The sequence below is a fragment of the Marmota monax genome, unplaced genomic scaffold (assembly GCF_021218885.2).
Source record: "Marmota monax isolate L192 unplaced genomic scaffold, Marmota_monax_Labrador192_F-V1.1 WCK01_AAM20220418_F8-fsc00149, whole genome shotgun sequence".
Taxonomy (NCBI): Eukaryota; Metazoa; Chordata; class Mammalia; order Rodentia; family Sciuridae; genus Marmota; species Marmota monax.
In genome coordinates, this window is record NW_026693170.1 from 3,807,212 (window position 1) to 3,831,407 (window position 24,196).

The following is a 24,196-nucleotide window of genomic DNA, read 5'->3' on the forward strand; positions in this document are numbered from 1 at the left end:
GCTATTCTCTGTGGTTCATGACATGGGCTTGTGTTCCCAACCCTATGCACCTGGGGACTTCAGAGCCAGGACACAACTCAGAAGCATCTGCCCCCAGGCTGGCTCTTTCCCTCCCCTGCTCCTGACTTGGGAGGCACCAACTGACCACACGATTGATCCAGATTCCATAAGGGCCTCCCAGGCCTCTTTCCCACCCACCCATCCCTCCCACCCCAAATGGAGTCGGAGCAGGATAGGAGCAGAGCTGCTCATCCCCCATCTGAGGGGGCTTTGCTCCTGTCATTTGGGGAAAAAGAGGAGGAACGTATTGCAAAGCCATGCAGGTTCCTTGATGCTCACGGAGGAGGTAACAGAAAGCAGAGAGGTGACAGAAAGGGACAAGTTAGTGATGGAAAGCAGTCACTTGACTTCAAGGACCCTCCCCCTCTCTGGGAAGCTCCTTCTACTACCTAAGACTTTCTGGGTCTGCGAGAAGCCCCTCCCCACATTCCAGGCTGGACCCTAGATTGGTCATGAGAAGTCAGAGCAAGAGGAGAGTCTCTGGGATGGAGCAGGAGGCTCAGGAGAGGACAGGACTTGCTTGTGCCAGGCTAGGAAGTAACTTCTTCCATGATGTTTCCAGAAAAATCAAGGCTCTACCCAATACTTGATACTGTGCTCCAGGGTCCACTTACCAGAGACGGTAATATTCTTGGTTGTGGTCCTATTGAGGTTAGTGACAGGGTTATGGGCGACACACACATAGGATCCGCTATTATTTGTAGAGAGGTTGAGGATTGAGAGCTCTTGTGTGGATTCCAGGGGCCTCCCATTGAAAAACCAAGAGTACTGAGCAGGTGGGTTAGAGTCTGCGTGGCAGGAGAGGTTGAGATTTGTCCCTGAATGGAAATGTGAGTCTGGGGGGTTTATGATGGGGGCATCCGGGCCATCTGGAGCAAACAGAATAAAGCCACATGTAATGTCATCAGAGGGAAGGGGAAGTTCCTAGACTATAGAAGGCCACAATATAACTACTGATCCATGTCACAACTTTTTTTTTTTTTTTTTAATGTCACAACTAGGCTAGGGAGTACAGTGGTACAGCACCTGCCAAGCATACATGAGGCCCTGGGTTCAAATCCCAGCACCATACACACTCACAGAAAGTCTCAACCAAACCCCCTTTGTTCACTGAAATTAATCTGTGACATTCCCCTGCTTCTCTGTCCCAGGTGGCTGACCCCAGGCCTCTCTAGGGAACCACAAGCCCTCCCCTCCTATTCATGGCCCAAGGCTTGGCCTGCCTGGATGTGCCTGGGGCAAATGGCACAGCCAGTCCAGGTGCCCAGGAGAGAGGGTCTGTGTACTTGGACCCGAGAGGGACTAAGTGGCTCAGCCTCTGGCCCTGTGTATTTGAGTTCACAGCCAGGGTAATGGAGGAATAGAAGTTACTCACAGGAAATATTCAGGGTGAGTGGGTCACTGCGGTTGGCACTCACTGGGTTCTGGGTTTCACACTCATAGGGTCCTGTGTCATTCCTTGTGACATTGAATAAAGTGAGAGTCCTGTTGTTGTTGGACAGCTTCAGCCTGTCACCATCTAGGATCGTCTGATTGTTTATCTTCCACAGGTAGGTTGCATAATTAATCTCAGGTTCACACGTTAATGCTAGAGATTCCTCACCCTCCATGGGTTGGGAGTTGTTGATTGTGATGTTGGGTTTGGGTAATATTTCTGTGCAGACAACAAAGAGAGGATTGCCCTGTGGTACCTGTGATCCCCACAAATGTGTCTTTCCACCTGAGCTGGCCTCTCACCTCCCACCAACCTCAGTCCTGAAGAACCAGGCAGAGTGGGTATCCTGGGCAGATGCAGGAGGACCTGAGGGATCAGAGGTCGTGGGGCCCCCTGGGCTGTGTCTGGGAGAAGCACAGAGTTCCTCACAGGTGCACTTAATTGCAGAGTTTGGTCCTGGACAGACCCAGGACTGGGAGTTAGAAACCCCGTGTCTCTGCTGGTCCTTGCTGGCCCTGGCTGGCCTTGAGATGCAGAGTCCCTCCAGCTGCAGGGACTCCAGGGCTTGGCCCACGTGGGTGTCCTCTGAGCCTTTGGTTCTCAAGGCCATCCTAGAGGTGGGTCATGATGGGACACCCCATTGTGCTTAAACCCCATGAAGACCCCACAGCCTGATGTGAGAATGGGGTGTGTGAACAGAAATCCCACACTAGGAGACCAGGGGGCATTCAGTTGGGTGGTCAGGCTGGGGCCACAAGGGGGCAGTTCTGCTCAGGTGTTTCCTGGTGACTGACAGGAGCCAGTGACACCTGAAAGACAAAGCATGAGTCCAAAGAATGCTCTAGGGTGAGGGGGACAGACAAGGTTTAGAGCAGAATCATGTTCCTGTCCTTGGTCTTTACATCCTTCTCCCCCTGCAGAGAGCAGGTGAGCCATGTGGAATGGTCCTGAGAGACCAGTGGATGGTTCCAAACACATTAGCACTAAGAGGTGGAAGAGGGGACCAGGACCTTGCTGAAAATACGGCCCTCGTGGGCTTGTGTATGGCAGACCTGGGGTAGAAATGGGAGATGGTAAAGTTTTCCAATATGAGAAAATAGTTTTGATACCCGGGATCTAAGACTCCTTTCTGAAAGAAATATTTCTCTAAGGAGCACAGTGTCTTAGACTGAGCTCTGAAGTCCTGAGGGGGTCACATTATGACCCAAGGCAGATGGTAAAGTCAGTTTGAAACCAGCAACCTCCTGAGTAAGGAGAGACCTGTGGGTCCTGGTGGAGGACTGAACTGGTCAGAGGGGATGCCTGAGGGTCTCTGTTACGTAAAATGAGGCACAACACCAAACTCAGAGAAGTATTATTGATCATGTTAATCAATCTAGAAGTCTATGTTCCCAATTGCTATGGAGACTCAGGGAAAGTGGGGAAGAACCTGACACAGGCCTGTGGAATGCCTTCTTCCTTTTCTTTTCACCCCAGGAAGTGCAATGAGATCATCAAATTGTTCCATATCGGAGCCTAGAGCCTAATGTAAATGACCGTGGCTGGAGCATCACACCATGTGGGGACAGACCTTCCTTATGGTGATGGTGTCCTCATGGGGACACAGGCACATATGTAATAGACAGCCCCGGAGACAGCACCGTTCAGTCCAGCTCCCCCTTGGGGAAGGTCCTGGGAGTCACTGGAGGAGCGTGAGCCCCACTTAGGGACCAGGATGGAGCCACCAGTCATCTGGGTGTAAGGAGCCTGGGACCTAGGGGCTTGCAGCCCTGTCCTGCCTCTGCCCCCCTCGCTGAGTCAGTGCAGAGAGTAGATGGAGGAGATGCTCAGGCCTGTGTCCTGGCCTATTTCACATGTCATTGTCATGGAAGGAAAGAGCCCTGGAAGGGACACAGTGGAGGCTCCTTCACAGTCGGGGACATTGTCCCTGATGCAGCCTGACAGGGCCACCTGCCTCGACTGTTTTTGTGCCCTTTACTACGGCAAGGAGGGGGCCTGGCCCCAGGTGTTAGCAGGAAGTGGACAGAACAGATGGCCATTAGTGCAGGAGGGAAGGGCATGGCTCATTGTGCAGGGCAGGGCCAGTCCTGCCTGAATGAGAAGGAGGGAGAGGACGGACAGGCAGGAGCAAGACAGCCAGAATCGCCATGGCAGGGAGCAGTGGGGTACAGTGACTTAAAGCCCCAGGTCCAAGAGCCTCATGGCCACCTCAGAACTGACCCAGGGCCACCCTGAAGACCCTCCACAGCCCGGCCACCCCAAGGGCATCCTGTGATGTGGCTCCTGGGTGGCCTCAGGAGAGGTGGTTGTTGGGATGGAGCAAGAGCCTCAGCCTCCAGGAGGGACAGGGAGCAGGTGGCAGAACCCCCTGGGATTGCACATGCAGGTTCCAGGCTCTGAAGAGGTTCAGGGTCATTCATTCATGATCTTCCCTCCCTTGTCATAAAACCACTGAGAGTCGGCCACACACTGGGCCCTGTGCTGGCTGCAGGCTCTGGTGGGGCGTGAGAAAGAAAAGTCCTGTTCCTTATGCTCCAGAGGGCTGGGCTGGTGGCACACACCTGTAATCTCAGGGGCTCAGGAGGCTGAGATAGGAGGATTGTGAGTTCAAAGCCAGCCTCAGCAATGGTCAGGCTAAAGCAGCTCAGTGAGACCCTGTCTCCAAATAAAATACAAAACAGGGCTGGGATGTGGCTCAGTGGTCGAGTGCCCCTGAGTTCAGTCCCTGGTACCCCCATTCCCCTTACTCCCCCCAGAAAAGAAAAAAAGAAGCACCTTATGCTACAGAGGGAGTGACACCCAACACACCAGGAAAGAGGAGACTTCAAGTTCAGTGAGGGAGAGTGTGGACCAGCTGTGGGAGGGGGAGGCCTGGACATTCTTTTGAGGCAGGTAATTTGGTTCCAGAGTAAAAATTGATTATCCTCCATTTGCTCTCACTCCCAGACCAGACTGTCCTCTCCAGGCTGCCAATGCCCTGAGCCAATGGCTGGTCTCTGGTCCACAGATGCCTAATAGGCCCTCAGCAGGCAGAGCACGGGGCTCAGGCTGCAGACTGACATGCACCACTGACCTGCCACCCATGGTCTGTGTGACCTGATTCAGCAACTGTGTTCCCCGTGCCTCAGTTTCCCTTTATTGGATACTGGGAAGTGGTGTCTGGTTCACCATGTTGTCTATAAGTTAACCTTGAAATACTCACAGTAACCTGACCTTGGTTTAGAGGAGCTGCCCCCAAAGAAAAAGCCCCTACTCTGATCTGCCTCCCAGTGAGAGCGCCCTGGGCTGGTCCCGGGAGGACCAGGAGCTCCAGGGGCATCTCTTTCCTCTGTTCCTCCCCTTGGGGACACGGACCTTCCTGTGGAGCCTCATAGAAGTCCTTCAGGGCACCTGACTTGGCCTGAGGCACCTGTCCCTCTGTGTTCACCACACCTAGTCCCAGGAGAAGGAGATGCCCAGGTGCCCTTGCCCAGATGTGGCTCCTGGGACTGTGCCCTGGCTGGTGACCACCTCCAGGAGCTACCAGATCAGGTAGCCAGTAAATCATTGCTCCCCAGCGGCCCTCAACAGGAAGCCAAACTCCAACCCTGACCATATGTCCTCAGGGTCACCTGGAGCCAGGAGCCTGGGACAGAGGTATGGGACAGGAGCTCCCTGGGCTGACCTTCTCAGTGATGACTCCAGGGCCCTCAGGCCAGGCCTGACTCAGTCCTGCAGGGTCTTTCTCAGGGCCATGCTCCTGGGAAGGACACAGGTGCTGGGCTGAGACTGCTCTGCTTGGGCCGAGTCTCCCACCAGACCACCCTGCTCTCTGCCAGTGGATTCTGGCAGAGGACTGGGCTCTTCTGAATTCTGTCTGCACTGGGTGTGTCCTGCACTAAATACTCCAACTCCATTGTGGGGACGTAATGCACAGGAGGAGGTAGGCAGACCAGGTCTTGGGGTCCTGTGTGTGCAGTGGAGTTGACCCCTCCACCACCCAGAGGGCTGGGGCATCACTCACCATGTACTCGGAACTCTCCAGTTGCTGCTTCACTATCAAAATCGGCAGTTGTGGCTTGTAGGGTGTAGAATCCTGTGTCCCCCTTTGTCACATTCACAAACAGCAGGGACCCATTTGGGTATATTGTCTCACGACCACTGAATGCAGGGCCTTGGGTAGCTGAGTGTGTGAGATTCGAGTAGGATACAATTAGACGGCTTCGGTCTGTTATTTGCCCTCTGTACCACTGGTAGCCTGCAGTGGTATTCGACACATTGTGGACAAGTAGAAGAACGTCTCTCCCTTCAGCAACATTGAAAGGCACTGGTACAATAGTGAGCGAGGCAGTGGGGTGCGGGTTCCAGAAGGTTAACAGTGAGACTAGGAGGGAAATGAGAGAAATCCATCAATACTGGGACCTTGTACTGGGTGGAAAGTTGGGACCCAGGTCCTCAGCAGGAGTCCTCACTATTCAGCCTTGGGGTGTGTGGTGTGTGCGTGTGTCCCTGGTCAAGGCCAGCAGCATGACCTCCATTCCTTCAGGACCCCTGTACCTGTCATCCTCTCTTGGGAACACATTTCCCCAGGTGTCTGCAAGGCTGGCCCCTCAGTGCCCTCAGATCCCTGCTCACACCCAGGACACCTGGGCACCCGCCTCCTCTGACCACCTCCTTTCAGACCCGGGTCTTCCCTGTGGACATTTCCCTGCTCTCTGCCCTCCTAGATCTACACAGCACCTGGCCTCACCTGCAGATCTCCCTCTGGCCTGGCTTCCTGCCCTCTAGAGAGGAAGCTCCAGGAGGCAGAGACTAGTCTGACCCTTGTTGTGGCCCAGGGCCTGGACCAGGGTCAGCCTCCTGAGGATGAGTGAAGCAGGGTCCCCACCCTGAGGGTCCAGGTGTCTGTGTGCCAATGTCTGAGGCTGGTGGCTGCAGACAGTATCCACTGCTCAAGTTGCCTTTCTATTTGGAGGGTGGCCCTGACAGAGCTGTTAACACCGATTTTCAAAATATAATGGCCCCTGGTGAGTAACTTGGGAAAGAGCACCCCTGAGCTTTCTGACCCGCGTCATCTGTTCCTGTTGGTGAGCTTTTGTCTTCTGTGTTCTGTTCCCAATAGGTTCCCAATGGGACATAGTGAAGCCCTGTGTCCCCTGTGAGGGTCGTGTCCTCCCAGGGGGCAGCAGCAAGACTGTGCTCCCAGCTCCCGCCCTCCTCTGGGAACTGTCCCTCTTACCTGCCAGCAGGACCCCCTGCCAGGGGATGCCCCCTCTGCAGGGACAGGCTGAGGGGGGCTGCATGGTCCCTGCTGCTCTGTCCCCTCTGTGGAAGGAGCTTCACTGAGACCCGCTGGGAAGCCCAGGTCCAGGCCACTCAGCCCTGCTGCCTGCTCCTCTCTGAGCTCAGCCTCCTCCCAGGGCAGGAGCACTTTCCTGGGTCACGTGGGCTGGGGGCGGGGTCTCTGTGGAGGAACCTCTCTGTCCCCTCCCTCTCAGTCCTGCCTCCTGTCCCTTCTGCTTTCCCTGTTGGGTTTCACTACTGCATGCCACACCCTGAGGAGCAAGGCAGGTGGGGACGCTGTCCCCTGAGAGAAGTGGCTCACCCAGCACTGGCCTCAGCTGTGTCCTGGCCTCAGGGCTCTCAGCACCACCCAGGGAACCCCTGGGGTCCCCTCACCCCTGGGCATATTTCCTTTATGACAGAGAACCCCAGTTTAGCCCTGTGTCTTCCCCATGTTCTCAAATGCTCTAGGAAGGTGGCTTTCCTCCCAGCAGGAAGGGGACAGAGAGAGAGATCTGGGATCTAAAAAGGGGCCCACTGAGTGATGGCTGGTGAGGGGACCTGCTCTCTGTACCTGGTGTCTCCAGCTTGGCCTCTGAGCAGCTATCTCAGGACTTCACACACTTTGTGTCCTGGGTGGGAAGGACTGTGGTACTGGAGGTAGGTGACCATGGGCTCCTTGGTCCTCAGGGAGAGATTTTTAGGGAGACCCTCTCTCTCCAGTTTTTGGTGGAGCTGTGTCTCAGGACTGCCCATGCCTTCCTTGGGTGGCCTGTGTCCTCTACCTAGTGATTCCTCTGTGGTCCCCCTGACTTTTTCCATGGGTGATACTAGAGGCAAAGGCCTGCTTAGAGACCCCTGGCAGTGCAAGGTCCTCACAGGCCCAGGAAGGAGTGGGGGTGGGAGCCAAGCAGGTTCGTGGAAGGCACCCTGGTCTATTGGGGATGGAAATCAGGCCACATTTCCACCTCCTGAGCCAAAGCCTGGTCCAAGTTTCAGAATCAATCAGCCAAGTGTTGACTGTGAGTCTCATGTCGCCCCCTGGTGGTCATAAGGAGAACTGTGGCCAGTGTCAGGGACTGTAGCAGGGATGCGGCCCAGGGGCCAAATATTGAGAGCTGATCCTGTCCCTGGGCACAGGTGGCCCTGACCTACTGGCTGCAGAGTGGGTCCAATTTACTGAGTTTCCCCAGGATACCTGACTTTGTCCAGGGCAGGGTGAGTCTAGGGAGAGGACGGGAGCTGTCCTGGGGACTCCTGCTCCAGAGTAGGGAGGACTGGGCAGCCTCAGGAGGGGCCATCTGTGCCTGAGGGTTCAAAGGAAGGACATGGGGAGGTGTCTCCTGAGGCTTTAGGGGGCAAGCACTGGCTTTATGAGGTATGTCTGCAGTTGGCTGGTGTCGTGTGAGTATTATGGAGATGATCTGGCCAGATACATGACACAGCCTCTCATCCCAGCTGTTCAGGAGGCTGAGGCAGGAGGATTGCTAGTTTGAGGCCAGACCATGCAAATTAGTTTGACTTTGTCTCAAAATAAAAAAATGTAATGTAGTTCAGTTTTAGAGTGCTCCTGGGGACAATCCCTAGTCCCTTTCACCTTTCTGTCTGTCTGTCTGTCTGTCTCTCTGTCTCTCTCTCTCTCTCTCACACGCACACACACACTAAGCAGAGTGGGTGTATTTTACACAACTTTCCTAAAAACTTTTCATAGTGTAATACTTATTACAAAAATGTGCTCTATTAACCCTTTTAACTGTAGAAATACATGCCATGAGTCCATTCGAATGAATATACAATGACTACTATTTCCAGAATTTTTTCATCGCCTGCACTAAAACTCTGACCATTAAGTTATCACATCTCAGGACTCTCTAACCTCGGGTAACCTTGAATCTATTTCCTGTCTCTATGAATTTGCCTGTTCCAGATATTTCATATAAATGAAATTATACAACCACATACTATTTTGCTTCTTGTTTAATCATGTTTTCTGGGTTACTCAGGTTGTAATGTGCATCAGAGCTTTATTTTTCATGGCTAATTAATAATCCAACATATTTGTAATCCATGTTTTTTATGTATTCCTCTGTTGATGGGCACAGGGTTGTTTCCACACCTGCCAGTTTTGAAGAATGGTGTGGCGAGCCTTAGCCTGGGGGAGCTATTGGAGTCCCTGTTTCCCATCCTGTGGGCACGTGCCCAGCTGTGGGAGTGCTGGGTGGATGGGCTTCTGCCTGGCTCTGGCAGGAAGTGCCCAAGTGTTCTCCACTGTGACTGCAGCTCTTCAGAGTCCCTGGGGAATGTAGGAAGGTGTGGAGTGAGATGTCATTGTGATTTTGATTTGGTTCCTTAGTGACTGATGACACTGAGCATCTTGTCATGTGCTTATTGGCCACTGGAACATCTCTGGTGACAGGTCTTGCAAGCCCTTTGCCCTCCCCCTTCCCTTTCACTGCTGGGGATTGATCTGAGGGGCACTGTAACTCTGAGCTACACCCCCAGACTTTACATGTATTTATTTATTTTTGTTTTGGGACATAGCCCAGGCTGGCTTCAAACTTGTGAATCTCGTGTCTTAGACGCCTGGGATTACAGATGCCCAGGACTGTGCATGGGTCCTTGGCGTATTCTAAATTTAGATTATTCTTTGGTTGCAGATTTATACCCATTTGTTATATAATCTAGACATGAAATCCATACCACAAGTATATTTGCAAATATTTTCTTCTATTCTTTACTTTTTCTTAAACTCATGCCACATTTTGTTTATAAGTAATTTTAACAAAAGCATATGGGTCCATACTCGTTTACAAAACAAGTTCAGTCTTTTATGGTAAATACTTTTAGTGTTTTAAAAAATCAAATCATTTTCATATTTGAACGTCTTTACAAGTAAGTGTTCATTCTCCTGCATCCTGCTTGTTGGAAGGTACTGTTCAGGATCAGATCTCAGGCTTCCTCTTCCCAGTGTGCACAGAGCTCCCCACGTCCATGATGTCATGGACCCAGCAGGTGTCACTGATGTGTGCCTACAGACCCTTGGGAAGCCCACATTGCTGTGGAGGTTCAGGCAGCCATGTGGCCATACCTTGAAACATGTCTTCTCCAGGGACTTCAAGTGATTAGTAGTGACAAGCCCCAGTCAGTCTCTGCCCTCTTACACTCAGTTCTTCTGCCAAGAGGGGAAGGATTTCAAATGCTGAGTTGTTACTGGAGGTTGTTGTAGACACTGTTGATTGTCACAGCTGGGGACGGGTCCTACTGGAGTTAGTAGGTACAATTCCAGATGGTGCTCGACACCCCACAGCACACAACCCCACAAGGATGACCAGCCCCAGTGTCAGTGGAGAGAAGGGAACCCTGCTCTGCACCCTTGCCCGACCTTCCCAGAGCCTCCCCTCCCCCTGCTTCTTCCCACCCCTCACTCCCCTCCAACCCCCTCCCATTGCATATTCACTTCCATTCCCTGAAGGTGCCCTTTGCCCAAGGTCAGCCCTCACCTGCCCTCTCTGGGGGCCTCTGTTTGTGCCTGGCAGGAGTGTCCACTAGAGGGCGTGCGCGCTCTTCCCTGAGCTCAGGGGAGCCTTGGTGTCCTCTGAGACCAGTGCAGCTGCTCTTCCAGCCCCAGCCCCAGTCCTGGGTGGAGCTGAGGATTTGCTCTAGAGGGAGCTCCTGGGACAGGCACTTGGGACAGGGACCCCAGGGAAGAACCTCATGTAGAAAGTTTGTGCACCTGGACTGGTGACCCAGAACCAATGCCAGAGACTAGGTCATTTGGAGGGGGAATGTCAGACGCAGTGGCTGGACACTCAGGAACCTGATGCCTCTGCCCGTGTGGCCACTGGGGGAAATGTCTGTGAGCCTGTGTCCCTCAAGGCTGTGTCACCTGGGATTTTTGTAAATAGGTGTCAGCAGGGCTGCTGTGGAACATTCTAGACTGGACCTTCTACAATGGGAGATGGGTCCTCCCAGGTATGCTCACTTGGAAGAATCAGGAGGGATGTGACAGTCACCAGGCACAGATGCCCATCAGGGCCTGAGGGGGCAGGAGGATCTGGGCCTCACTGTCACCCCTGAGTGGGGATCAGGAAGTTGGGTGTGGTGGTCCTGCCCACTCACCTCAGCAGGGACCATTGCTGGTTGTCTGTAGGGAACTGGGCTTCCCACAACCATCTTGCAGGGCAGAGGAGGATCTGGAACCTTCCCCTAGAGTCAGACAGTGGAGGAAGCAGGTGAGTTAGGAGATGGAGGTGGGAGCTCTTGGTTGATGGGCAGCCAGGAGACACCCAGGCTCTGAGTGCTGCAGCTGACAGTGGTCAGAGTGGTCCTCTGGGAATCCAGCCTTGTCCCTGCAAATGTTCATGAACTTCCCACCTCTGTGCTCCTCAGTTCCCTTCCTGAGCTCCTAGCCACAGCCAACCTCACAGCTGAGGTCCTGGGTCCTACACCAGCACTTTGTCCCCATCTCATTGTGCAGCTCTGTGTGGCTGTCCACCTCTCTCCTATCCCAGGTCTTCTGAGTGGCTGCCTTACACCCTTGTCCCCATGAGGGTAAATGGTCAGCTGAAGGCAGAGTCCTTCCTGGTGGGCTGAGGGACCAGCAACGGGGGCCCCTGAGTCCTGATTATCAGTGAGTCACCTCGAGGTGGCAGCAGCTGAGCAGAGCTGGAGAGAGAGACTGGGGTGGGTGGGGGGCCCAGGAATGACTGAACTTGCTAGTGCAGATGGCAGGTGGCTTGTGCTGTGGGAACAGGGAATTTAATGGGAAATGTGAGGTGTTTTCTTGTTTTTTAGATTTTGGAGTTTGGAGCTGCAGGTTCCCCTAATGTCACTGTCAACCTCAGTGCTATGCATGCAGGGCACAGACTTCAGATTCCACACTCTGATGCAGGTTGGTATTGGGAGCACCATCAGCCTGGCCCAGGGGACCCTCTGCATGTGCAGCTGCTGCAGACAGCTGTGCTCTCTGCTAGGAATAGTGCTCCTTCCTCCCTAGGCCTCCTGATCCCAGCTCCCTGATGCCCCATCCTCCCGCAGACACAACACTCATCCCCTATCTCAGTCCTCAGAGTCCATGAGCTGACTGCCCAGGGACATAGTGCCTGTCATTGACTATGTGTGCTCCTATGTCTTTCTGGTGCTGTCTGTAAGGTCCTTGCTTAGCATCTAGATGGCCATCTTAAGTGACCCACCCAGCCCTTCACCGCCTGCATTCTTTCCAGCCCAAGGAAGTATCAGCACTCCTCATACCAACCCCAGCCATAACCACCTGCATTAGGACCTGCTGGACTCTGATCCCTGAGCTTGCCCCATAAAAGTCGTGGATCCCAAGCCTGTATTGGCTCTCTTTGTTCATGGAGAGATGTGCCTTTATTTGTGAGCTCTGACAAATGAACTATTGTGTGTATCTCTGCCTGGTCTCCGTCTTTCTTGCTCACCTGTCTCCGGGTTTTTCGCTTTCCTCTCACTCTCCAATATCCTCCAGGTACCCTGAGGAAGGAGAGAGAGAGAGAGAGAGAGAGAGAGAGAGAGAGAGAGAGAGAGAGAGAGAGAGAGAGAGAGAGAAAACACCTGCACACATGCACACACGTGCAACCTAAGGCTAAGGGGTTTTGAGAGCCATTTAAAATATATTTATTTAAACCAAGAATCAAAGAATCAGGACTTGTACCTATAATAAATGGTGTTTCCTGTTGTGGGTTGGGCCACTCTTGTTTGCTATTCATTTCCTGTTGGGAACACTGTCCATGTTAGATGGCACATCCACACTCATGGCCACTGACCTTGGAGTTCCACCCACCCGACAGGAGCAGGGGTGGACTGCAGGGGAGTGACCTGAGTTAGCTCTGCCTCACCAGAGAGGGCTCACATGTTGTCCTACTGTGTCCAGATCTGCCACAAGAAGAGTGTCCTCTGGAGGCCCCTCTGTCTACAGTGTATGCAGGGAACCTACTGAGTGCCACATTCCTGAGGTCACCTCAGAGTCACCCCCAGAAAAGGCCCGGGCTTCCCATGTGTGGGCTGTGGTCAGGGATGTGAGCCTGGCTCTCTGGGGCCCTGGAGCTGCCCTCTCCGAGGCCCAGGTCTCCTTAGGAAGCTCTGCTCCTCACCATGGTGCTCCTCACCATGGTGCCCCTCACCAGCCCTCCTGTGACTCTGGCCTTGTCCTCTGCAGTCCTTCTCTGTCTGGTGGCTCTGCCCCTGTCCTGGCACCAACTTGGGGCCTTGATCAGTGAGTCTGGTGCTGGCTGTAAGACTTATCAAAAGAAACAATTACAACAAATTTGGTTAGAGATAGTGAATGGCTTTTACACCACTGTCTAGAATCAGGCCATGCTCAGAGCCAGAGCAGCTTCAAATACCTCTGGGGGCTGCCATGTGGCCTAGCATGGTTTATGGTGGGAAACAGCAGGGAGGTGTGGAGACCACAGTGAAGCTCAGAGCCTGGCTGGCTGCCCAGGACAGACTGATTGACACCTCTGACCCACTGAAGCTGGGGTCTGTAACCAAAGGTCACTCAACCAATGTTACTTGAGTAGACTCCTGTGTTGGTTAGTTTCAGTTAGTACAAATGACTCCACATGGGTTTGTCCTTTGGGGCCCATTATGGGAGCCTAGTCCTATACAATGGCTTCCTAATGATCTTGTTTAAGAAGTTTGCTTGTTTTGTTTTGCTTTTGGAACCAAGGATTGAATCCATGGGCATTTAACCGCTGAACCACATCTCTAGCTCTTTGTATTTTGAGACAGAATTTCACCAGGTTGCTTATAGCCTCGCTAAGTTGCTGAGGCTGGCCTTGAACTTGTGATCCTCCTGCCTCAGCCTTATGAGCCACTGTGATTACAGGATAGCACAAGGCCTAGATCTCCCCAAGTGCCCTGTGAGTCTGTCAGAAAAGGTTCTGGAAGGGCTCTGTGAGACAGGAAGAGGGGGAGATGGGGCCTTCTTTCCTCTGGGATGACTGTGTTTTGTGACATCCATCCAGTGATTGAGACTAGGAGGAGGAGGAGGGGTCAGAGCAGGGCAAAGACACACTTAATTTTGGGGAAGAAAGATCCTTTCTGTGCATGCAGAACTGAGGCCTGAGGGGCCTGCGTCCTGAAGGTCAGGCAGGAAGTGTCCCATCGGGGCCTGGTGTCCCAGGAACAGAGGATCGGCCTCCCCAGACACAGACTCCAGGATGTGCTGACACAGGAGGGCCTGGCCCAGGTCTAGCTCCAGGTGACCAGGCCTGACTCTCTGCAGAAGGACCCATGAAGCACTTAGGGAACCCAGGATTGGCACTTCCTGTCTCACCTGGAGTTGCTGGAGCCCTGTCCCTCCTCTCCAGTCCTGGACACCAGAGATGTTTGTGACGTGGCTCTGAGACACATGCCCCAGAGACTCAGCCTCTCCACACACCTCACAGGGGCACAGCAACACCAGGTTTGTCTAGAGGCACCTGGAGAAGGACCCATGGAGTGGGCTGGGCAGGGCAGGAGGGCACAGGCACTGTCCACAGAGCTGGGCTGGGCAGAGGCACCCCTCTTGGACAATGACCTAAGGGCATGCCCTTGGAAGGCAAGCAGCAGGGGCCCAGGGCTTCTGTGTGTCCACTTCTCTCCAAGCTCTCTGTCTCAGGGCCTTCTCTGGTGATGTGGTCAGTCCTGGGTGCTGGGGGTGGGGGAGCCTAAGGGACACAATGAGCGCTCAGCTGGAGGGGCTGTCTGCTCATTCACTAGTCACCCACCTGGGTGGGAACACTGGGATGCCTCTGTCCTGAGTGTCCCTTGTCCTGTCACTTCTTGCTTTTTACTTTTTCTTTTATTTCAGGGCCGAGCACCAAACTCAGGGCACTGCACATGCTAGGTAAGTGCTTTTCCACTGAGCTAAATCCCCAAGCCCTGTCCTGTGACTTCTCTGGAAAAACTCCCCCTTAGCAGGTTCTATGGGGCAGTACCTACCACTGTGCTCAGGACAGGGACCTGAGGGGCCATTTGCTCCCTGAGAACAGGTGTGGATGTAGCTCACCATATCAGCTCTGTGGTTGAGGATCTGAAGCCCAAAGTGTGCAGAGGGCCAACCCACCAGCCAGCTCCTCCAGGGACCCTCTATAGCTCCAGGGCATGATATCTGTGTTTTGGATCAAGGGCTGGTTTCACAGACACCCTGTTGGGCCTGCTGCCCTCAGGGAGGGAGGAGAGGGACTAGGGTGCTCCTGCATGCTGGAGCCTCAGGTGTCCCACCTGGTGAGTCTGCTCAGACACCTGCCGTGGGTGAGGGTGTCAGAGCAGGTGGTTGTCACTGACCTGAAGCTGGCATGTGTGGGGGCAGGTGTTCAGGAGACCAGAGCACAAGGCACCTGTTGAGGGGAGGGTCACAAGGGCCTGAGCATCGTCACGAGGTAGGAATGGGAAGGACTCCTGGAGAGCCAGCACCTTAACTCCACCTGTTTCAGGATCTGAGGCTGTGTCCAGGGAGAAACAGTGGCTGCAGGGATGGGGTACAGAGGACCTGGGGACTGCTCAGATGCAGAAGGTGGGGAGGAATCCACCCCATCCAAGTCAGGGAGGCTCCCCTGAACACACAGGAGACCCTTTCCCTGGGCAGCCTGGGTGGTGTGAGTGTGACCTGCAGGGACACTGCAGGGGCTGCACCTGAGTCCCTGGAAAGCCAGGGCTGGGTCTATAGGAGCAGAGTTGTCTATGTGGATGGGACAAGATGGGAATGAGGAAGATGGGGTGACACACCTGGCTTGGAGGACTCTGCTTGGCTCAGGTTCCCAGCGGTTCACGTGTGGCTCAGGGAGCAGGATGCTGTGCTCAGGGGGAGCTCCAGCTGGTGTGGTTCCCAGATGGGCCCTGGGGCCAGAAGTGAGTTAAAAGTTCCCATCAAGTTTTAGGATGCAGCAGTGACCTGAGGCACAGGGGACTGTGTTCCTGTGCACACGCTGGAGCTTCGGAAGAATGCAGCTTCAGGACACCTTGATTCTGTTTTCTGAGCTACTGTGTTGGAGCCAGTCTGTGGCAGCAGCACCAGGAAACCAAGGCTAGAGAAGTCACTGTGTGTGACCTGATGCTATGTTCACGCAGGACGAGCCTCACTAGAGCTGAGTCACGGGGGAATCTCTGAGGGTCTCTTCCGACTTCTCATCTCAGGACAGACAACCCTCAGGCATCATCAGAGCATCCCTGAGCTTTAGTCCTTGGACCTCTGATTTCCAGGAATGTAGTGGCCTGATCCACGTGAACCTACCTGAGAACATCAGCCTTCCCAGCCTTCAGGGAAGGAGTCAGAGCAGTGGCCCAATTGTGTGGAGGAGGCTTCAGAAGATATCCTGGGACCCAGGTCAGGGAGGAGACCCTCTGTCCTGTCACCATGGAGCCTGGAGAGCCCCATGTGGGGAGCCCTGAGCCTCTGCCCTGGGTGCTGGAGTGTGGAGAGGAGGCTGGTCCCAGGGAGACCAGGCAGGGCAGAGTGGAAGGTGATGGGAGGGCAGGGCTGGAGCCTCGGGCAGGGCCTGAGGCCCTTGTTCAGGGCCTGAATCTGGGTCTGACCCTGTCCCCAGATTACTCTGACAGTCACTATTCCTGTCCCAGCAGAGGTGACGATGTCCTGAGTACTGGCCTTTGGGCAGAGAAGTAATCAATGGCACTGGAGCGTGAGGGCCACTGAGTGCTCTGCTGGCTTCAGGGCCTTGGGACCCTCACCCTTCCCTGTGGACAGACCCGACCTTTGCCCTGGTCCCACCTCCCAGCTCCTGTCTCCCAGGAATAGAAACCCTGTGGGAACAACTTAGAGACCATGATTCCCCTGCGTGACATAGGAGAGAGCTGACCTGGAAATTGAGGGGAGTGTCTGCCAAGAGACATTCCCAGAAGAACCAACAGAGCAAAGGAGGGAAGGGGGTCTTTATTCAGCGCCTTTCCAGGTGACCTATAGGAGCCCTTCCCTCTCCCTGAAGCCCCTGCTCCTGGGCACAGGCAGCCTACATGTAGCCATTCAGAGCCCAGGGCAGCCTGTCTGGGTCTCCAGAAATCCCAGGGACCCCCTTCCCCTCTAGGTTCCAGGGTCCTATAGGGTCAGGCTCCACCTCTGTCCCATCACCCAGCATCTGGGATCTAGCAGGACCCTCCCTCAGCCCACATGGAGCATCGTGTGGTGGAAACTAAGAATCCATATCAGCCTTGTGGTCGACCCGGCAGTAGATGTCCAGGTCAGGGTTTAGTAATTCCTGAAAAAGAACAAAGAGGCCTCTGACCCTTCTGAACCAGGGAACCATGAACTCCTAGGCCCTGGCCCACCTGGGACTGCTCTGTCCCTGTGTCTGTCTGGGCTCAGAGGCTCCTGTTCCCAGGCCCCCCATCCCCTGCTCACCACCCCCTGATCCCATTTTGGCTGCTGTTTCCTGGCAAGATCAGGAAGGTGTGGGGAGGGGCATCTCTTGGGTATGCCCTGGACTGTGGGCAAGGGTCATCACCCACACTCACCTGGTAGATGGGGACAGCAGCTCTGTGGCCAGGGGGTGGGGCCTGGCAGGGAGGGAGACTGGAAATCAGGGTCAGCAAGGGAGGATCATCAAGGTTGAGACTCCAGTGAGCAGGTGCTGGGTGGTGCCTGGAAGGTTCTGGTCTCTGACAGGCCAGAGCTTACTCCCTGTGTCTGTTTAGCCCTTTCTTCTCAGGAGGTACCAGCTCTGGGTCCTGAGGCCCAGCCTCCACTTCTGGACAGACACCCCAGTTTCTGTCCAGACTATGGTCCCCATCATTAACCCAGGACCACTGATAGAAGCTCCCACCACCCATTCTGCACCAGGATTCCCCTGAGATGGCAGGAAATAGGGTGGGCTGAGGACAGAATGATGGTGTCCTGTCCCTGAGAGTGGCCAAGTCTCTGGCCAGGGCCAGGCTAACCTTGTCCTGGTCCAACATGAGTGGGGGTGTCTGTGCTGTGTGGGGGTTGACAGTGCCCCTGCCCTGGGCCTGCAGAGCTAGTCCCCTGTGTAGAGATAGCTGGGGGGACTTACCAGGGAGGTGGAGCTGTCAGAGGGACCTTGGCCTGGGGACAGAGACAAGAGTTAGCAGTAGTGTGAGGAGGGCTGGGCCCCTTCTGCAGGTAGGGCTGGGGGACCTCAACTATCACAGGACAGTGTCAGTGGGCAGCCCTCACAGACTGTCTAGCCCCGGCCCAGCCTCGGGTACAGATCAGAACCAAGGTGACATCAAGGCACCTAATTTCTGGGTAGTCAACCACATTCTCTCCAAGCTTTTGCATCTACCCCATGCTCATGGCTTTGCCATATGATGGCCCTTGACAGTGGAAATATATGACAGAAGCACTGGTGACACGGGGGCCACTCACAGATCACAGCCAGTCTGTAGCGGTCACTCCTGGTGGAACTGGCGGGGTTGGAGGCCTCACACTGATACTCCCCTGCATCCTCCTGTCTGACGGGGTCTATGCTGAGGGTCCTGTGGTCCGGGGACAGCTGCATCCTGTCTGTGAGCTGCAGAGTCTGGCTATTGAAGATCCACGTGATGGAGATTCCAGGGTCATCTGAGAGGCAGGTCATGGCCACAGAGTGTGGTTTTGTGTTGGTGGCTCTGAGGGAGGGCTGGGCCACAAGCCCTGTGGAAAAACAGCAAGGGGCTGACCGACAGCGGGCCTGAGGCCTGGGGCCCTGTCTGTCCAGGCTTCTGCCTGGCTCTTGCAGGAAGTGCCCAAGAGTTCTCCACTGTGACTGCAGCTCTTCAGAGTCCCTGGGGAATGTAGGAAGGTGTGGGGTGAGGTGTCATTGTGATTTTGATTTGGTTCCTTAGTGACTGATGACACTGAGCGTCTTGTCATGTGCTTATTGGCCACTGGAACATCTCTGGTGACAGGCCTTCCAAGCCTTTGCCCTCTCTCTTCTCTTTCACTGCTGGGGATTGATCTGAGGGGCGCTGTACCTCTGAGCTACACCCCCAGCCTTTACATGTATTTATTTACTTTTATTTTGGGACAGTTCCCCAGGCTGGCATCAAACTTGTGAATCTTGCATCTGACTCCTGTGATTACAGGTGCCCAGGACTGTGCCAGGGTCCTTGACCTATTCTAAATTTAGGTTCTTCTTTGGGTGCAGGTTTATACCCATTTGTTATATAATCTAGACATGAAATCCATATCACAAGTTTATTTTCAAATATTTTCTCCTGGCATTTCACTTGCTCTTAAACTCATGCCACTTCTTTGCTTATAAGTAATTTTGATAAAAACATATGGGTTGATACTCATTTAGAAAAACAAGTTCAGTCTTTTATGGTAAATTCTTTTAAGTTTTTAAAAAATAAATTCATTTTCACATTTGAACGTCTTTACAAGGAGGGATTCATTTTCCTGCATGCTGCTTGTTGGAAGTACTGCTGAGGATCAGATCACAGGCTTCCTCTTCCCAGTGTGCACAGAGCTCCCCATGTCCATGATGTCATGGACCCAGCAGGTGTCACTGATGTGTGGTTACAGACCCGGGAAGCCCTCAGTGCTGTGGAGGTTCAAGCAGCCATGTGGCCATACCTTGACACATGTCTTCTCCAGGGACTTCAAGTGATTGGTCGTGACAAACATCAGTCTCTGCCCTCTTACACTCAGTTCTTCTGCCAAGAGGGGGAGGATTTCAAATGCGGAGTTGTTACTGGAGGTTGGTGTAGACACTGCTGATTGTCACAGCTGGGGGAGGGGGTCCCACAGGACTTAGTAAAAGAATCCCAGATGGTGCTCAACACCCCACAGCACACAGCCCCACAGGATGACCAGCCCCAGTGTCAGCGGAGAGGAGAGGGGAGCCCTGCTCTGTGCCCTTCCCCGACCTTCCCAGAGCCTCCCCTCCCCCTGCTTCTTCCCATCCCTCACCACCCCTCCCCCACCACTGCTCCCTCCCATTGCATCTTCAGTTTCATCCTTTGAAGGTGCCCTTTGCCTAAGGTCAGCCCTCACCTGCCCTCCATGGGGGCCTCTGTTTGCACCTGGCAGGAAATGTCAACTACAGGGCGCTCATGCTCTTCCCTGAGCCTAGGTGGGCCTTGCTGTCCCAGCCCCAGTCCTGGGTGGAGCTGAAGATTTGCTCTAGAGGGAGCTCCTGGGACAGGCACTTGGGACAGGGACCCCAGGGAAGAACCTCACGTAGGAGGTTTGTGCACCTGGACTGGTGACCCAGAACCAACGCCAGAGCCTAGGTCATTTGGAGGGGGAATGTCCTAGACTCAGTGGCTGGACACTCAGGAACCTGATGCCTCTGTCTGTGTGGCCACTGGGGGAAATGTCTGTGAGCCTGTGTCCCTCAAGGCTGTGTCACCTGGGATTTTTGTAAATAGGTGTCAGCAGAGCTGCTGTGGAACATTCCAGACTGGACCTTCTACAATGGGATACGGGACCTCCCAGGTATCCTCCCTTGGCAGAATCAGGAGGGATGTGACAGTCACCAGGCACAGATGCCCATCAGTCTCTGGTCCTCACTGTCACCTCTGAGTGGGGACCAGGAAGTTGGGTGTGTGGTCCTGCCCACTCACCTCATCAGGGGCCATTGCTGGTTGTCTGTAAGGGACTGGGCTTCCCACCACCCCCTTGCAGGTCAGAGGAGGATCTGGAACCTTCCCCTAGAGTCAGACAGTGGAGGAAGCAGGTGAGTTAGGAGATGGAGGTGGGAGCTCTTGGTTGATGGGCAGCCAGGAGACACCCAGGCTCTGAGTGCTGCAGCTGACAGTGGTCAGAGTGGTCCTCTGGGAATCCAGCCTTGTCCCTGCAAATGTTCATGAACTTCCCACCTCTGTGCTCCTCAGTTCCCTTCCTGAGCTCCTAGCCACAGCCACCCTCACAGCTGAGGCCCTGGGTCCTGCACCAGCACTTTGTCCCCATCTCACTGTGCAACTCTATGTGGCTGCCCACCTCTCTCCTACCCCAGGTCTTCAGAGTGGCTGTCATTAAACCTCTGCCCCCATGAGGGCAAAGGGCCAACTTAAGGCAGAGTCCTTCCTGGTGGGCTGAGGGACCAGCACTGAGGCCCCTGAGTCCTGATTATCAGGAGTCCCCAGGAGGTGGCAGCAGCTGAGCAGAGCTAGGGAGCCAGGGACTGGATGGATGGGGCCCAGGAATGACTGATCTTGCTAGTGTAGATGGCAGGTGGCTTGTGCTGTGGGAACAGGGAATTTAACGGGAAATGGGAGGTTTTTCTTATTTCTTAGATTTTGGGATTTGGAGCTACAAGTTCCCCTTGAATGTCCCTGTCAACCTCAGTGCTATGCATGCATGGCTCAGACTTCAGATTCCACACTCTGATGCAGGTTGGTATTGGGAGCACCATCAGCCTGGCCCAGGGACCCTCTGCATGTGCAGCTGCTGCAGACAGCTGTGCTCTCTGCTAGGAATAGAGCTCCTTTCTCCCTGGGCCTCCTGATCCCAGCTCCCTGATGCCCCAGCCTCCTGGCAGACCCAACACTCATCCCCCATCTCAGTCCTCACAAAGGTTCATGAGCTGGCTGCCCAGGGGCATCGTACCTGTCATTGGCTGTGTGTTGTCCTGATGTCTCCTGGTGCTGTCTAAGATCCTGCAGGTATCCTGAGCGGGGGTGGGGGGGAGGAGAGAGAGAGAGAGAGAGAGAGAGAGAGAGAGAGAGAGAGAGAGAGAGAGAACCTGCATACATGTGCAGCCTCAGGCTAATAAGGGATTTTGAGATTTTGGGGTTTGGAGCTACAGGTTCCCCTTGAATGTCCCAGTAAACCTCAATGCTATGATTAAACATCATTAAATAGATGTCTATTTAAAGCAAGAATAGAAAGAGCAGGACTTGTAATAAATGGTGTCTCCTGTTGTGGGTTGGGCCACTCTTGTTCATGTTCATTTCCTGTTGGGAACTGTCCATGTTAGATGGCACATCCACACTAATGGCCACTGACCTTGGAATTCCACCCACTAGACAGGAGCAGGGGGTGGACTGCAGGGGAGTGACCTGAGTCAGCTCTGCCTCACCAGAGAGGGCTCACATGTTGTCCTACTGTGTCCAGATCTGCCACAAGAAGAGTGTCCTCTGGAGGCCCCTCTGTCTACAGTGTATGCAGGGAACCTGCTGAGTGCCACATTCCTGAGGTCACCTCAGAGTCACCCCCAGAAAAGGCCCACAGCACTGGCTTCCCATGTGTGGGCTGTGGTCAGGGATGTGAGCCTGGCTCTCCGGGTCCCTGGAGCTGCCCTCTCCGAGGCCCAGGTCTCCTCAGGAAGCTCTGCCCCCCACCATGGTGCCCCTCACCAGCCCTCCTGTGACTCTGCCTTGTCCTCTGCTGTCCTTCTCTGACTGGTGGCTCTGCCCCTGTCCTTGCACCTCTGCACTGAGGCCCAGTCTTAATGGTGATCAGTGAGTCTGGTGCTTGCTGTAAGGTTTGTCCAAAGACACAATTACCACAAATTTGGTTAGAGATAGTAACTGGCTTCTGTACCTGTTTCTGGAATCAGGCAGGGATCAGAACCAGCAGCTTCAAAGAACCCCAGGGCTGCCACGTGGCCCAGCATGGTTTATGATGGAAAATGGAAGTGAGGTGTGGAGACCGCAGTGAGGTTCAGAGCCTGGCTGGTTTGCTGTGTTTGAATCAGGTGGCTGCCCAGGACAGACTGATTGACACTGTGACCCACTGAAGCTCCGTGGCTGTAACCAACAGTCACTCGGCCATTGTTACATGAGTAGACATCTCTGTTGATCAGTTTCAGTGAGTACAAATGACTCCATCTGTGTTTGTTCTTTTGGGCTCATTATGGGAGCCGACTTCTATAGGATGGCTTTCCCAAGGTTTTATTTAAGAGGTTTGTTTGTTTTGTTTTGTTTTTGGTACCAGGTGTTGAATCCATGGGTGCTTAACCACTGAGCAACGTCTCCAGCTCTTTTTCTTTTGAGACAGGTCTCACTAGATTGCTTACAGTCTTGCTAAGTTGCTGAGGCTGGCCTTGAACTTGTGATTCTACTGCCTCAGCCTCATGAGCCACTGGGATTACAGAAGAGCACCCAGTCCAGAGCTCCCCAAAGTACCTTGTGAGTCTGTCAAAGAAGGCTCTGGAAGGGCTCTGTGAGACAGGAGGAGGGGGAGATGGGGCCTCTTTCCTCTGGGATGACTGTGGTTTGTGACATCCATCCAGTGATTGAGACTAGGAGGAGGGGGGGGGTCTGAGCAGGGTGAAGACCCACTTTATTTATGGGCAGAAAGACGTTTTCTGTGCATGCAGAACCGAGGCCTGAGTGGCCTGCGTCCTGAAGGTCAGGCAGGAAGTGTCCCATCGGGGCCTGGTGTCCCAGGAACAGAGGATCGGCCTCCCCAGACACAGACTCCAGGATGTGCTGACACAGGAGGGCCTGGCCCAGGTCTTGCTCCAGGTGACCAGGCCTGACTCTCTGCAGAAGGACCCATTAGCACTTAGGGAACCCAGGATTGGCACTTCGTGTCACACATGGAGGAGCTGGAGCCCCCTCCTTCCTTTCAAGTCCTGGACACCAGAGATGTTTGTGACGTGGCTCTGAGACACATGCCCCAGAGACTCAGCCTCTCCACACACCTCACAGGGGCACAGCCACACCAGGTTTGTCTAGAGGCACCTGGAGAAGGACCCAGGGAGTGGGCTGGGCAGGGCAGGAGGGCACAGGCACTGTCCACAGAGCCAGGCTGGACAGAGGCACCTGCTCTTGGACAGTGCCTTCAGGACATGCCCTTGGAAGGCAAGCAGCAGGGCCCAGGGCTTCTGTGTGTCCACTTCTCTCCAAGCTCTCTGTCTCAGGGCCTTCTCTGGTGATGTGGTCAGTCCTGGGTGCTGGGGGAGGGGGAAACTGAGGGACACAGTGAGTGCTCAGCTGGAGGGGCTGCCTGCTCATTCACTAGTCACCCACCTGGTGGGAACACTGGGATGCCTCTGTCCTGAGTGTCCCTTGTCCTGTCACTTCTTGCTTTTTACTTTTTCTTTTAATTCAGGGCCGAGCACCAAACTTAGGGCACTGCACATGGTAGGTAAGTGCTTGTCCACTGAGCTAAATCCCCAAGCCCTGTCCTGTGACTTCTCTGGAAAAACTCCTTCTGAGAAGGGACTACGGGGCAGGACCCACCACTATGCTCAGGGCAGGGACCTGAGGGGACTTTTGCTCCTGGGAACAGGTGTGGGTGGGCATCAGCACATCAGCTCTGTGGTTGAGGATCTGAAGCCTAGAATGTGGAGGGGGTCACCCACCAGCAGCTCCACCAGGGACCCTCTAAAGCTCCAGGGCATGGGGGACCTCTGGAGTCCATGATGGTGCCCACCTGTGCCCACCTGTCCCTCACAGGGTCACTGGCACATTACAGCAGCTTCCTTCAAACTGGGGCTTAAAGGTACACAGTTCTCAGGGCCCTTAGAGAGAACCAAGAAGAAGAGAGGCCTGGGCCTTGGGGAGGACAGAGGCCAGGCCCGTTATGGG

General features: G+C 54.3%; 1 protein-coding gene across 1 annotated transcript in view; it reads right to left on the reverse strand.

Moving 5' to 3' along the window:
• Window positions 1-24,196, reverse strand: part of LOC124100238 (uncharacterized) — a 115,476-nt gene that overhangs the window by 1,177 nt on the left and 90,103 nt on the right. Inside the window, 8 exon segments of the mRNA XM_058583015.1 lie at window positions 675-929; window positions 1,436-1,714; window positions 5,499-5,858; window positions 6,714-6,799; window positions 15,993-16,015; window positions 17,228-17,269; window positions 17,764-17,795; window positions 18,099-18,365. Of these exon segments, the coding sequence (XP_058438998.1) occupies window positions 675-929; window positions 1,436-1,714; window positions 5,499-5,858; window positions 6,714-6,799; window positions 15,993-16,015; window positions 17,228-17,269; window positions 17,764-17,795; window positions 18,099-18,365 (1,344 nt within the window).